Source organism: Uloborus diversus, chromosome 5, assembly GCF_026930045.1.
Source record: "Uloborus diversus isolate 005 chromosome 5, Udiv.v.3.1, whole genome shotgun sequence".
Classification (NCBI taxonomy): domain Eukaryota; kingdom Metazoa; phylum Arthropoda; class Arachnida; order Araneae; family Uloboridae; genus Uloborus; species Uloborus diversus.
In genome coordinates this window covers 166,416,065-166,432,794 of record NC_072735.1, presented here as the reverse complement: position 1 = coordinate 166,432,794, position 16,730 = coordinate 166,416,065, and the positions used below count along the sequence as shown (strand labels likewise).

General features: G+C 33.4%; 2 protein-coding genes across 2 annotated transcripts in view; both read left to right on the top strand.

Annotated features, from left to right (window-relative positions):
• The window catches only part of LOC129222660 (uncharacterized), a 516,294-nt gene that overhangs the window by 313,821 nt on the left and 185,743 nt on the right, over positions 1–16,730 (top strand). The window lies entirely within an intron of this gene.
• The window catches only part of LOC129222663 (uncharacterized), a 52,441-nt gene continuing 44,898 nt past the window's right edge, over positions 9,188–16,730 (top strand). Inside the window, exon 1 of the mRNA XM_054857193.1 lies at positions 9,188–9,353. Within this exon, the coding sequence (XP_054713168.1) occupies positions 9,299–9,353 (55 nt within the window). The 5' untranslated portion in view covers positions 9,188–9,298. The remainder of the gene's footprint in view (positions 9,354–16,730) is intronic.

Here is a 16,730-nt window from a genome sequence, read left to right as displayed (position 1 = left end):
CATTTTATGCTATCCATGGGAAGGAAGGGTTCTAGGGCAGTACTATTTTCTTAAAGGGAAATTTTAGGCAGTTGCCCCTAATGCTATGGGAATGGGTCATTAGTTAGGAAAAGGGTTTCAGAGACCTTCCCCCGGAAATGCTTCGAAATTTAAATCTTTAAAATACTATTTTAGGCTACCTTTGGAGACATTAGGAGAGAAGAAGGGGAGGAGGGTTGTGTAATTTAAGAATCTTCCTTCCTTGGAAATGTTTTAAAATTGAAAACTTAGTGATGTAATTTTTGTTAGTTTTTTTGTGATAAAGCTGAGGTAAGGGAGGACGTTCAAGTAGGCGTTCGAGTAGCCTCCGCCTGATTTTTTTTTTTTTTTTTTGAAATTGAATTCTTAAAAACGTATATTTGGTCACGTTAGAAGAAATGTCAGGGTTTGGTAGCTGCCCCAAGAAATGTTTTGGCATTGAAGATTGAAAAACCAAATTCCAGGCTGTATGTATAAAAGTTAGGAGAGGAATGGAGGCTGTAGGCAATTTGTGTTCTTAAGAATAGGTATGGAGATTTTTTACACACATCAAGCAAGCATTATTTGAGGTTTATTATTTATTCAATTATTTATTTATTTTTCGGAATTGCACCTACGTCAGTGTTATATATTAGAGAAATTGTCATTGCTGTTGAGTTTTAGCATTTTTTATCAAGAAAGTAAAAATAAAGAAAGTGAAAATAATAATTAAAAAAAAGTAAATTTATAAATGAAATAGATAGCTTTAGAAATTCCTAAAATTTCGGTGTCTCGAGGCCATTTCCGCATTGTCCATAAAGAGCAAGATCCTGGGATAGGGACCCTTGGCTATTATGTTATTGCTCACCGTATTAATTGCCGATAATCATAAAAGAAATTGTGCATTGGTTCCCCACTACTTAGTTCCTTTCTTTTGACCAGAAGTTATAGGGTACAGCAGGTCCTTGGATATGAATTTTAAATGTTCAACTGACTATATATACTTAATTTTTTTCCTTTAGAAATTTATTTGACAACAGTAGTTTTGGAAATATATTTTGCTAACTTTAATAGAAATGCTAAAAGCTACAGGAAACTCCCCTACTCCCTTAATAGCACTGAAAGTAGCTCCATACTCCCAGATTAAATATCAAAAATTAATATCAGTTAGAATCATTTGAACTTTTTATTTCATTTTTTTTCTCTTTTTTTGTTTTGTGAGAAATGAAAAAAAAAAAAAAGAAAAAAAGGCTTTGTTAGTGCGGGGCCCCTGCTGGCGCGGGGCCCAACTGGACCCTTTTGCTCTAATCGGCTTAAGGCCGGCTCTGGTTTGTATTATATATCGTTGAAAAGAGTAGAAATTTTCTGCGTTCTACGCAATTTGTTTCACTCTAACTTACTTACGGCAGGAGTTATTTACTTTTATTGCTCGAATTTTTTTAGGCTTAGCTGAAATTTTTGCAGTACTGTCTTCATAATAAGTTCTTATAGTTATTCATAATAAGTTCTTCACTTATTATGAAGGAATTGTCCCACAGTTTTCTTTTTGACACCATTGGAAAAAGCAACATTTTTTACTCCCGATCAATCTCTACCTATGGTCGAAAAACTAAGCTTCTATCTCGAAAGGAAAAAAAAGTTACAAGAATTTTTAAATCATGTTCGAAAAATCTCACCTCCACTCAATTATTAACTATTTTATTTTCGCGTTTCCGCGATTATGCTTTTTGAATCTATTGATTCTTTCCATCTTATATTCATTTTAATTTCTTAAAACTTATCTTATTTTGTGTTTCCATGGGTTACGCTTTTTTTCAATTTCTTAAGAGCATTTTAATATCTGTCGTCGTTGTTTGGAATTTAAATTTTGCATGATATTTTTTTCTTTTATTTAAGCCTGATTGTTGAATATACGTCATTTGCCCCATTTTTTTTTCAAGGTAGACTGGGAAAAACCGGGCAATGCAGCTAGTTTATTATAAGCTAAACGTTGTTCTTTTTTGCCGCTTCCATAATGGTTTACCTCCAGTTTCGCCCCTTGCACATATTAAAAGGGAAGATTGAAACAGAAAAACAGGGAGAGGTGGAGGAAAATTCGTGTCGGCGAAACTGGGGGGACACCGCCGTAATTATCTATCAGATTTTCTAAGAGACCTTATATTCCACTATCCTTGGAACAGTGCATTAGGACCCGGATATTTTCTCATTTGAATATTTATCAATCTATTTCCAGTTATTTTTCTATACTTAGTTTTGGTATTAAACAAAAAAATAAAAAGAAAACTGCAATCAAAATTTCTCTGGAGCTGTAATTGCTTTCGACTTAATTAATTCAAATATCAATTCCGTTCAAAATTTATCAACATATATGTTTTCGTTAAAAAAAAAAAAAGAAAGAAAGAAAAGATACTGCATTGCCAATAACTTTGAAAGGTTTGCGACAACGCCTCGAGATATCAAGAGACGAAAAACAATAATTAGTCCCATCATAAATTCCTCAAGTACCATAATCAAATCGAATACAATGACATATCTTCACACTTGGACAGAATAAAGGGAAGCGTTGCTCATTTGACCGTCATTAAGTGGGCAACCATCTGCCGTTGATTCCCATCTTTTATAGTTATTTCAATCAAAATCGCTCGACATGATGTAGAATTGATCCTTGCAATAGCAATTTGTTGCCATTTCATTAACAGAATCAGCGTGAATCCAAAAAAAAAAATGGATTCATGCTGATTGAAGATGGGAAGCTAATTTGAAAAACTCTAAATTAGAAACGTGACATTAACCAATTCTTTGTTATCCTATTACTTAACCTTTGTATTTTCTTTCAGCTGTTGGAATTGATCTATCAGTTTATCTGTTATTTTTTGCGTTCATGTTACACATTTGATTTCTTTCATGCCAAGAAGAATGTGACTTAATGTTACAGCTACTAAGGGGTGTGTAGTTGAGAATCAATTGAGCGAATAACACAATGGACGTTTTCATATGAATGCTGACTTGAGCTTTAATCTGAGGGTTAGAGACCACGTAAGTGTTTCCAGTTCCTGATCATGATCTTTCAACTATTCATATATACTAGCTGCGTCGCCCGGCTTTGCACGGTCTACGCAGTGACGCGTGTTCAACAATCAGGTTTGAACAGAAAAAAAAAAAAAAACAGTAAAATTTCGCGGCATATTGCAAAAAAAAAAACCAAAAAGGAAAATTTTTAATTCCCCCGATTACAAGAAATGCCTCAAACCAAAAGCCAGAATTCTATTTGTTCATATTCGAGAAAAAAAATGGCAACCGATTGAAAGATCGGTTCCACAATGATCCACACAATGATTCACAATGTTCGGATCCACAATTCTCAATGATTTTCTTCACGCTACAAATTTTAATAAAAGCATTGTTAAGGAAAGTTGAGTTGAAGCACTGAATAATAATTTGAATGGGGGAAAGCCTTCGAAAAATAGGGATTTTTTGTCGAAATCTTAAGTGTTATAATTAATAGTTTTTAATTGAAATCTCCGCTAATTATTATCGAGGATTATATCAAATAGCCAAACATAAAGACGGGAAAATTACGAACCTATCGATACCTGGTTCGATGGTCAGTTCACTGGCGTTCGGGAGAAATAACTTGGACTTAGATACATACATAGATACAAACGCTTAGTTTTTAATTATATAAGATTCTTAACCGTATAACACTTTGCTAGTAGCGCTCCAAGCACAGCTGTCACTCGGGGCGCTAATTTGTTATTTGTGGTAACATCCTCTCCTCCTCTCTCTCTCAAAAAAATGAAATAGTGTTTTAAGTAAACATAAAGTTCATACAATTTTCAGAAACGATTTCTTTTGGGTGGTGTACAAAAGCATAGATATATTATAATAAAAGTATTAATTATAAACGCATTTTATGTAAAATTTGTAATATACACATATGTAATCGCCCCCTTTTTTCCCTATTGCGTCTTATTTTCATTGAAATATGATAAGCTAGATATAAATAAAAGATAGGTTAAAAAGAAGAAAAACTTATTTGCTCAAGCGTCGATAAGGAGGTGTAACAGAAATGGCAAACGGAGAGTTTGAAGCTAATGGCACGTCACCGACATTGGCACTTGATACTAAAATGAATGCAGAAAAGTATCAAGATATACCGAACGAAAAATATTTCTACAGATCAAAAGCTACAAGAAAAAAGATCCCACATTATTTCTTTCACACTGATCCCCTGACCTCGAGTAGGGTGGGGCATCAGTCATTCTTGAGACGTTGGCACCGTGTATCCTGCTGCATTCATCATACGAGGACATTCATCAGGACCGTGGCATCTTTCCGATGACTTTTTCTCTCTTACTCCCCAATATCGGACAACAATGCATCATTTTGAGGCAATCTGTTGAGGCCCGATGTTTTGTGAAGGTTTTTCTTTCAACGCTCCGGCGGAGATTCCCTCTCAGAAAAAACATGTATCAAAGAACGTCTGATTTTCACTCAAGGATCTCAATATCTTCTTCACCTATGCAGGCGTGTAATTGGGGTTACTTTCAGGGGCAGGCGAAGGTAGTTTTTTTTAGAAGGCACAAAAAGATGATACCTTATGTCAGTCAAGTTTATGCTTGCCAATAAATGGAATTACAGCTTTTCACTTCCTCGTGTGAATTGAAGAAAGTTAAGGATTCGTGAAAAAATCTCTCTATCCAATTTGAACTTTATGAGTGTTGGTGATTAATGATTAACTTAAATGATTGATTATACTCGCCGCTGAATCAAAATCAATTTTTTCCACCCCAGGGGTGCCCCGAACTTAAATTTTTGGGAGGGCAGAAAGCCTCACTTTGTTGAGTGGAACTAAAAATTTTGTCGAATGAAACTCCGAATTTTGCTGCGTGATGGTAATTTGGCGAATAGGTCTCCAAATTATGCTGAAAGATGATAGTTTTGCCGAATCATCAGACAAAATTTGCCTAATAAGGAATTTTTGGGCAGGTCACAGTGACCTCCGTGACCCCCCCCCCTAGTGTTGTAATACCTAAAGAGTCAAAAAAAAAAAAAAAAAAAACAGAATTCTCGTTGCATTTTTGTTAACGCCTAAGATTTTAAACAATATATTTACTTTAATATACTATACAGGGAAGCCACTCGAATAGTGGACTCGATCCCGGGAAAATTCGATTCAAAGCGATTCTTTGGCTGAACCTCTACCGACTGAGCAATCCAGCTCTGCCTCGTGGTAATCTGCACTCCGGTTCGATATCTATCGATAAATTGACGCATTTATTAAACTGAAGGACCACTTTTTAGATGATTCAAATTTCAAACCTAAGAGAAGCGGAGCTAAGATAGCTACATCAAATGAAAAGGGACATTCGGACATTTAAAATATTCCAATATTGAAATTATGTCTCCAAATTTGCCGAATCGTGAGAAAAATTTGCCCTATAGGGATTTTTTGGGAGGTCACAGTGACCTCTCGTTACCTCCCATTGGGACAGACTACTGTGTTCCTGTAGTTGTACATTTTTCTCATTTTTCAGCAGACCATCAGACTAAATAAATGTTTAATGATGTTTCCATACTTATCTCATGCACAGCCTACTTCTGGCTTTCACAAAACAACAATGAATAACCCGAGTAATATGAACCCTATAAGGATTTTTTTGGGAGGTCACAGTGACCTCTCGTTACCTCCCATCGGGACGGACTGCTGTGTTCCTGCAGTTGTACATTTTTCTCATTTTTCATCAGACCATCAGTCCAAATAAATGTTTAATAATGTTTCCGTACTTATCTGATGCACAACCTACTTCCAGCTTTCAACAACAATGAATAGCCCGAGTAATATGAGCCCTATAAGGACTTTTTGGGAGGTCACAGTGACCTCTCGTTACCTCCCATCGGGATGGACTGCTGTGTTCCAGTACAGTTGTATATTTTTCTCATTTTTCATCAGACCATCAGACCAAATAAATGTTTAATGATGTTTCCATCCTTATCTGATGCACAACCTACTTCCATCATTCACAAAACAACAATGAATAGCCCGAGCAATATGAGCTTCACAACAGCCGCCCCCCCCTCTCCTTTAAGCTCAGGTAGTAGTTACGGTCGCAAAACGGAAATAGCATGATAGCCATCTTGCAATTCCGTTCACGTAGGCACGCTCGCTCAATATTCAAAACTGCGTCCTTGAATGAATCAAGAATAGGAACAGGACGGCTTATTACTCAGTTTCCGTTATCAGCAGTTTATTATTTATTTACTTGTGGTGGATGCACAATAACACCCACTTGATAATTCCGGTTGTAATGACCGTGGTTCATTTGTATATCTTCTGATTTAGATTAAGAGCGGATGAAATCGGATCAGTCCAGGGATTTGCTTGATTATTATTACTATTATCATTATTATTATTTTGCATGAATTTGAATATTTTTTTACATCTAAGTAGAGCTGAGTTTTGTTAATTTAGTTAACTCATAAATATAGCGTGTTGCTGTTAGTCTTAGTCTAAAATACTTTGAGAACAAAATTGAGGCTCTGTTGTTGTTGTCTTGTGTCAGCTACGCTGGCAAATTGGAGTGCGCTGCTTCACTTTTTTTAACTGTACCGTAATTTGGTGCATCGTCCGATTTCCACAGTACACGCATGCCATAAGGACTAGTTTATGGGGTAGGTAATCATTCACAACACGACAACAGATTCACGCAAAGAAAGGATAAGAACAGGAGAGAGAAAGTACATCTATGCGAGCTGGGATACGAATTCGGGACCTCTCCATCATTGCAACCCACTAGGCAGGGCGGTCCCACTTCTTTGCCCACTACACTAGACAAGGCGGTATGCTGCGACTAATAATACATACTGTGCAAATAAATGCACGGTGAAGATGCTATTTGACTTAATTTTTATCTTTTAGTAAGGTGTGAATGATGTTACACTTTTTTTAACACGTAGTAAAACCTCATTTGTTCGGATTAACTGGACCAAAAGCAATCCGGATAATAGGAGTAATAAGCAGAACATTCTTTAATAAGTAGCCATACCTTTTATTACAGTGAAAAAAAAAACTTAAATTTTATCTTGGAGTAAGATGTGAATGATGTCACTTTTTTAACACGTAGTAAAACCTCATTTGTCCGGATTAACTGGACCATCTGGATAATAGGAGTAATAAGCAGATCATTCTTTAATAAGTAGACATACCTTTTATTACAGTAAAAAAAAATCTTAGTGTAACCAAATTACATTGAATAGTTTCGCACAAACACTTTATCATGTATAGTTCAGCTTCAGTAGTGTCGAACTGTGCCATGTTATTTCTTGGATTATTATAATTTATTGAACGATCTATTCAGGAGTTGCACACTTAATCAATAAAAAAAGAATGCGACTAGGCAGAGTCGGGAACTAGGGTCCTGGGCCTTGGGGGGTCCGGCGACACTGACACACACGCACAAAAAAAAAAAAAAAATAATAATAATAAAAATTAATTTGAATTTTGACATCTTGAATTCAAATTACGTTTTTCGCAATTACGAGTGTGTGTATGTAGGCGTGTGTGTTTGTGTGTAGGGGGTATGTTGTATGTGTGTGTAGGCATATGTGTTTGTGTCTGTGTGCTGGCATAAGTGTGTGGGTAGTTGTGTGTATGAGTGTGTGTGTGTGGGGGGGTATGTGTATGTGTGTGTAGGCATATGTGTTTGTGTCTGTGTGCAGGCATGAATGTGTGGGTAGTTGTGTGTATGTGTTTTTGTGTATGTGTATGTGTTTGTGTGTGTATGTATGTATGTTTGTGTGTGCGTGTGTACGCGTGTAGTTGTGTATGTATGCGCGTGTGTGTAGGACATGGATGCAACCTGGAGACGGCTTTTACTATAGGAGCAGCATCGTGAGGATCTGGTCGACGGTGATGTTGCAGAGGGTGCTGGCGGGAAAAAAAATGATAGCACATCTATACAGTCAAGTGAAAGCAATAAGCAATCGTGATTGCTCAAAAAAAAAAAAAAAAGAAGAAGAAGAAGAAGAACGAAAAAAGGAGGGGGGGGGGGGGACTCCGAATAGGAAAAAACCTAAAGATTAAGTAAAATTTACTCTTTTGTTGTTTACTGTTGTGGCACTTCAAATAGAGTTAATTGTTTTCTAATAAGCAAGTTTGATTTTTTTCTCCACCCACCCCTTTTTTTCTTTTTTCCCTCTTCTTTTCTTTTCTTTTTTTCTTCTTCTTTTCTTTTTTGTGGGGCGGGAGTGGCCCGGCTACATAACTGACAAGGCCTTGGCTCTCTGCAGCCCTGTTGAATGATGAAATCTAACAAAAATTGAAAAGTGCCCAGAATGAAGTTCACTATTGCACATGCTATTTACTTTTCTATTTTATGGCTCATGCATAAAAAATGTCCATACTCTACAGCAAAATTTATGGTCTTTAAAGGGGTGATTGATGACATCTTGTTGCCATACAACTATCGTTGCCATACATTTGCAGTACTCACAAAATAATTTTGAACTTTTTATTCTCTTCAATAGCCGACAGTTCTAATTATTCGACCTCAAACTATTAGAATTAGAATAAATTATCATTAGAGGTCGACGCGTCTCTTCCGCATTTAAATAGAGATATTCTTTTCGTAACACTTGAGAGAACAAGTGATAATACTTTGCGACGTTTTCAATTTGCTTCGAGAAGGTTAACAAAGGCATGACAAATATATCTTTAAGTAGACTTCGAATGCGAATCGTTGGAGTGCTTTCCGAACATTTCTCTGCAAATAAAAAAAAAGGAAAATCGCCCCCGTTGTGTTCAAGGCAAAACATCATTCCGTCGAATGCCATCGCTAATGAAGCATTTGTTCGAATTTCCCACAATTGTGATTTAGCCGGGATGCTTGAATTACAACACACTATAATTTAGGAAATTTTTTGACTTGTCACATTCTAATTTCACGAGCCGTTGATTTTTATTACCCCCATAAAATATTCCAAAATCAAACCGAGGATGTATTGCAGGCGCCAATGTTTTCTTCCCTCTTCCGCTAGTGTTTACCTGGTTCAATGACAGCGGAGGTCGCCAAACACGCCAAGTGGCAACCATTACGCGCGCATGCGCCATTGGTAGGCGCTATCGGAGGATTTCTTTAATCGGGGCTTCCGCCGGTTTTGAAAATGTTTCAGTTTCATTCTTTGTGCAAAAGTGCTAGCACGTGCGTTTATTTTTATTCTTTGCGGGGACCAACTCGCGCGCAGGACCGTAAAAGAGAAGATAATATTTTTATCTCAAAACAAATAGAATTCTGCAACAAAAATGGAATTTTTCTTTTCCTTATTAATAGTTTTAGGCCTGCTGTTCCTATTTTCGGGTAAGTTTATTTGCAATTTTACCTATTTATTTTATTTTTTTCAAACTTTAACTCAGAGAAGATGAAATTCAATTTTTTAAACGTGTATTTGAATTATTCGTCTAAAATATAATACAAAATGCTCTTGTTTTAAATGTATCGTGAGAAATTGTGCAACTACGTTGTTATTAGTTAACATGTTGAAATTTCATTAGAAAAAAGTGAAAAAAACATATTTGAACTTTTTGAAATATTTTGCTTAAAAAATTTTGTTTGCTTAAATTAACAATATCAAATTTTAACAGTGAATAGCTTTTTCGCGAAGAGAACTGATTTTGTCCAAAATTTTCAAAATTTTTCTTTTAATTCTTTTTTAAGCGCTTTTTCTTTTTTTATTCAAGAAGTTTTTATTTATTTGATATATTCTACAATACATTTTACTATTGGACAGAGGTTAAACTTGTTTGTTTTGATTTTAGTTTGAAAGGGGTATATTTGTAAATGAAAATATACTAGTATTATTACATCACATTGCTTGCACATAAAAAAAGTTTTTTTAAAAAATTAAATATAGGACATACATTTATCATGTTTTAACATTTCATAGTCAGAATGTTTTTTAGCACTATTTCTCATAAAATGTGCGAAATATGCAGTGTTCTTTCGTTAAATTTGAAGCGTAATGTTTTGAATGTTCAAAAAACTGGAAGGTCTTGAAATAATAAATAAGATAATTATAAGGAAGAATGCAGGGAGTAACATTGTACAAATGCATCCTTATGCATTTTTAAAATAACTTCAAAGCTTCGAACACTTGATTTTCATTGAGGCTGAAAAAATTGCTTAGGTGACCAAAGCTTTTAAAGCACCGAAACTATCTTAATTAATTTATATATAAGTAAAAAAATGGTAATGAAGATAAAAAGTCTATGAAAATTTGAATCTTAACCATGCAAGCAGTACTACAAGAGAGAAATATGCTGCTAAACCTGAAAAAGCCTATCTTTAGAAATTAAGGGGAAAAAACTGACAAATTCAAGTGTTAGCAATCAATGCAGCCAATTTGTTAAAACGTTTTTTTTAACTATGCTTTTTCTTTTTTTCGAACTTCTGCGTTACACAGTTCTGCCTAAAAGTTTTTATTTTTAGTGAATTTCAGACTATATTTTCAAATGTTTCATTCACGCTAAACATTACGCAAAAATAACACGAATAAATCGTAAAAATTTAAAAATTATACCGTGATATATGAAACAATCATTAAAAATAAGTTATCTACTCGCATTAAGCTTTAAGCAATATGAGGAATATACTGTACTACTGGAATATTAAATAAAACATACTGTGGAAAAATTGTTACACAGACTTTTAAAAAAGCACTCATTTAAGTAAAAATATAATTCTAAATTACTTCAATTAAATATCTTTGGTGCAAAGAGGTTTCATAGTTATATGTGATTTAAACAATAATCATTACGTTTCTAAGCATTAAAGTTACAAACATATAGCAATAAAATAAGTAGAAATAACATCCAATCCGAAAAAACATGCTTTTAAAACGAAAAAAGAAAGAAAAAAAAGGGGGGGAGGCATTCCATTTAAAATCAACAACAACAACAGAAAAAAAAAACAGCTGACCGTGTTAAATTTTAAAGAAACTTACAGAAAATTTTAAGAATCATGCCATCTTAAATTTATAAATATGTATGTTTTTTAAAAATTTATGTTTCATAGAAGCTAAAGAGCAATAGCTCATTTTTAATCAAAATTGATAGTGATTGCGCATTTTGATATGACAATTATCTTGACCATTTTCGGAAGACAAAAATCACAACTCTTTAAAATTCAGTTCCAAACTTTCGAGGAACGGTCAGCAATTACAGTGATCAATGTAACACTTTTTCCCCCCTCCCTGCCATTTTTGCTGAAAGTTTTTATTGAGTGCTCTAACTGCTGATCCTTCCATGATTCTACTCTGAAAATGTTTAGTTATAGTTATAAAAATGCATTAAAAATCATATTTTGTTTTCTAAATTTTTAAAAAACATTACCGCAAAAGTCAAATGGATTGACCCATAACAGATTTTTTATAAAAAAAATTATTAAAATTAATAAGTAAGATTTCTAAAATTTTCATAAAAATCTGAGATAATTAGGGTTTGCTGATTTGACATAAACTGACCCAAAAGAAAGAAAGAAAATAAATAAATAAAATTAAATCCTATTTTTTCATGCGAAGAAAGCAGACGAATACGAAGACGTGATTTCTTAAAATACTATTTCAAGAAATGGCAATCGATCACCTGACGCGATATCTACGAATCACAAAGTATATACAAGGAACGAATTTCGGGAAGGCATTGTGAAAGCAATTTAAGAAAAACAATAAAAAAATTAAAGTAGTAGTTTCTACACACGGTGAAATCATTTACACAAACAGTCCTAAAAGAATACTTAAAAGACAAATAAACAATTAAGAAGTATCGTAATGAATAACTTAGATTAATTATAAAGAAATTAATTTCTTAGTAATTAATTGCTTTCTTAATAATTAATTGCTTCTTAATTATAAAGAAGCTCTGCTGTGTTAATTTCAACATTTTGCATTGAGGTTTTAGAAATTCCTATCTCTCTTATAAGCAGTTACGCAAACTAAATTTAGTTGCAAAAACAAACAGAATTATTTCTTCTGCTCATTAATTCACTATACATTTTAATGCGTAATTTTATACCTCACCAAGTGGATAATGAGATGTTGAGATGCTCTTACACTTTCATCTTGGCGAATATATCTTTTGAAACTGCAAACATTAATCTGTGAAACCTACGACCTCGTAATCCAGTGCACATTTTTCTCGAGAGCTTAAAAGTATGTTAATATAAAAGGAATTCATTATTTCGTTGTAATAATAATTGCAGAAAACATTACGTAATTGAAATTTTTGTGTTTGATTTAAATAAACTGAAACCAAAATTATGCGATGCATCAACTCGGCTTCTTTTAAACTTGAGATGGCGAGTTTCTCGTGATTGTTTTCAAAATTATTTTAAGTTTCTATAATTATTCCCGTATATATTAAAAAACAGTGCTAGTTCTAAGGAATTGTAAGATGATTTTGATTTGAATGTAAAATAAGGATTGGAAAACGCGAGGTTTGTATCTGCTTTTTAAATTTTATTGTTCGTTTCAGATTCAGAGGCGGTAACTTGTACTAAAAATTCCATTCTACGGTTCAAGAGCAGGCTCAATCAAAAAAAAAAAAAAAAGTTTCGTTTTAAGCCAATCCTAGTATGATATTTTACACACATGTAAGGACTGTTAACAATATGTAAGGACTATTTTAAAATCCATTAGGAAAATAAATGCAAACAATGCTGTGGGAAAAGCATTTTTCAACCCTAGTCCGTGGATACTCAAAATAGCATCTTTCAAAAGCACTTAAGGTCAAGAATCAGAAATTTTCTAAGTGGCCAGTGGCCAATGAACCCAATTAACTTAGGGGCCATCTTCGTTGTTGAGGTTCGAAATACAAGGGGGGAGAGGGGAGTAGTTTACATAACTTTCTTAGAAAAACAAACAAATAAATAGAACTTTGCAGTTTGTATTCAAAAAAAGAATTACTTAACACCGTTTATTCTGACATTCTGAATCGAGGCGACTTGAATCTATAAAAAATTTGAAAATCTAGATAATTTGCAAAGTTTGAAAAGTTTCTTTTTCTTTCTTTTTTTTTTTTTAAAGATAAGATAAGATTTATTAACAAAAACACACATACATAACAAACAGTAAGCAAAATAAAATCAAATAAAGTTAAAACATGCAACGTGAATTACAAACGACAATAAAAAAATATTAAGAAATTCTCGATTCTAGTTCAAAATGAGTTAGTAGTAAGAATTCAACACTAAAGAGCGCCAAAGGCACTGTCCGCAGTGTTATTAAATCAGTTTAATTTGGAGTACAAACACATAAATATGTATTACACAATATAATATTTACAAATTAATTAATTATATCCATATTAATAATGTGTTTGCTGAGGTTCAGCCATGAAATTAATTTGTTATTATTAACTATTAACTTTAGCATTACCTTTATAATAATTATTATTCATTTTTGCTTTTGGCAACGATTAAATAGCTTGTCCCACTCAACCATATTTAGACTAGGACGCAGTAAATGTATAAAAGCTTTCAAAAAAAAAAAAAAAAACACGTTTTTTCATTAAGTTGTGGAATCAGATTTCAAGATAATTATATGAAATTTTACCTTATTATATTTATTTGTTTCAAATTATGAAAATAAAAATTTCGGAACAATGACCCATTTGCGAAAAAATTCCGTAACTGCAGTGGTTTAACAATAGATTGGTAAGCTTTTTTAAAAATGAGTTGCATTGATTAAACGTTAGGAAACCTGTGCTTCTAATATGAAAAATACATATCAAATATATTTACAGATAAATTATATATACTAATATACATACAGATACATTTAATCTGCTTCCGAACAAAAATATATGAACTTGTTTTGTGTTACTTCTCATAGATCAAGATGATTTTTTTTCTCTGTAATATATTTTTTCTTTCATGCATCTAAAAAATTATTCACATTATATGACATAAAATGCATAGAATAATATTCATGAACCAAATAGTTGAGGAGTTTACTTTCAAAACAGATCATATCCACTTTTGGAAAAAACAATTTTTTTTTTTCATTTTCAGAATTTCTAATATAAGCCCATGAATTTCTTTCTTCTCGAAGTGGTTTGTATCTACTGTTAAAAGAGGCGTAAACATTGGTTTTACCTCCTAAACGGTGTATACCCATCCCCTTATTTTTCGCCAGGTCTTTTACAGCAAAGTGGAGCCTATCCCTTATTTGCCGGTATCCACGAATTCACTTTCATATCAAAAGGGCACATATCCAAATTTGAATTTGCCACTTCTAACTCAAAATTAGTTCACAAATAAAATGGCGGAGCGAAGCACTGACTGCGCATTTCCAATCAAGCATGATACCCGTCCGTACTCAGAGATCGCAGCAACTTGCGCCTTGTGCAAGTCTGTTATCAGTTAGGCAAGCTCGACCTCAAATTGTGATTACTAAATTAATATTAAATTGTTATTAATTAATTATTAAATTTTAATAAATAAAAATTTGTGACTAATTGTGATAAAAATTGTGATCTTTTAATATCTACAACGTTGTTATTTGAATCGGCTTGGGTGGTTTTATTGTTCATACTTAATTGGATCGAAGGTTCTTTTTTTTTAAAGGTTCAATAAAAAGAATAAAGTAAGTAGGAAGGAATAAATTAGAGTAAAATAAATATGTAAAAAAATGTTGAATTTTTTTTTTCAATCTAATAAAGTTTTCTGAAGAAAATGCATGTTTTTTTTGCAAAAGGGATGATAACTGTTTTACACCAAAAAGGAGCTTATCCAAAATAAAATTGGCAATTTAGATCTGGTAAAATTGAGGAAAAATTACTAGACTTATACCAATAGTCACTTGTTATTCTACCGAAACATTGTGAGAAATTTTAATTTCTAACAGTTAATCTTATTGAGTAAAACGTTATTTTCGTTTTGCCAAAAAAGTATAAAACTGGATATAATCTATTTTGAAAGTAAACTCCTCAGTTATTGACGTTTAAACGACGACGACAATCGTTTGCTTGCATCTGTCGTGTTATTCAGCGTTCCGTTATTAACTGTAGATATAGATGTAGATTTTTTGGATAAGGAAATCAGTACTTTTTTTACTGTATGGATAATGGATGCAATGTTCAATAAACATACCTTTTTATTGGTATTTAAACTAATTTATAACACAAATTCAAAATGACTAATGTGATTGCTTCTGAGCCAATCATTTTATTGGAATATGACTGAACTCATGGTGAATGACCTGCATTAATAACAAACGCAGATTAATTTTATCTTGTTTCTCGTTAAATTTTAAACATTTGTATTTTTGATTACAGTTAACAAACGGTTTTTTCTAAGCAATCACGAATTGCTTATTATCCTCACTTGACCAAAAAAGGGTTGCTCTGATTTTTTCGATTATCGTGACAACGAAAAAAAAACCTAGTTCGTTGTTTTAATATTAATTAAGAAGACAAATTTTCGACGCCATGGTTACAAGTCGTTTGTGTTTACTCAAGGCTTAACTTAAGCATAAAACTTAACTCTGCGAACTAAACGGTTCACCTGTCTCGGCGACCACTCTTGGGCGGTGGAGTCTATACCCTACACACACAGAGACGCACGCACGCGCGATTTCAAAAATCAAAACATCAATATGTCTTTTTTTTTGTTGCAAAAAAACTCAGAAATGTGAGGTAAACCGGAAAATATGAATTTCCCGGCATGCCAATCAATTTTATTTATATCCGGCAGGGTTATATTTGCTAATGCAGGGTTAAAAGTTGCTCGTAACCTTTTCCACATACTCAACTAATTGATAAAGATATTTTTCCTTTAAAAATAACAAACGCAACAGTATGCTGAAATGATGTTCGCATTTTATGAACTAAGCATCCATTCTCAAAATACGCTAATCAAATAAAATAAACATTGGAAATTCAGCTTAATAAACACGGAAGTTCACGTACTCTATATAACTTCTTCGATTGCCGCGCATGGGAGAAAAAGAATATATAAGTTACCTATCTAACTCTCATAATTAGATCTCTATGGTTTTAAGGCTTATTCTCAGAGAAAAAGTGTAATTGGTGTACAACATATCAAGAGACGGATAGTGAAATACTAATATGATGGTATACAATAATTAATTTCAAATACAGTGCTGGTAAAAAAAATTGCATCACCCTCGCATTTTCACAACAATTGGATTATGTGAGAAGTTTTGGTCGATCGATTAACGACGAATGTATGTGAAATTCTGCAAAACTTATGAAATAAACATTTAACAGCAGGAATCCGATAATTGTTTACCTAGATCGGGGCTGTTTCCGGGCCAAGGCAAACTGCTGAACCTATGCTCATTTTCCAATTTTTGAACCTGCGTGTAAGTTTGGAGAAAAAAATTAGTTAACCTCATGTCGATTTTAAGTCTAATGGCAGGATAAAGGTTTTTAAATTGTTACTTACCATTTTTGCCTTATGGCACGGAGCAGAATCATCCTAGAAAATGACGTTTGGAACTGAAGTAAAGTGATCCCGGATAGTACGAAGCAATTTCTCCTCCAAAATGCCAATATACACCTGAGCGTTTACTGTTCCTTGCACAAAGTGAAGCCCACCAACTCCTTGATCTGAAATAGATCCCCAAATCATCTGGGATACGGGATGCTTGACTGTGTGTTGAATTCAGTCGTGATGATATTCCTCTCCTTTGCGGCGCGAGTGATGCAATTTTTTTTT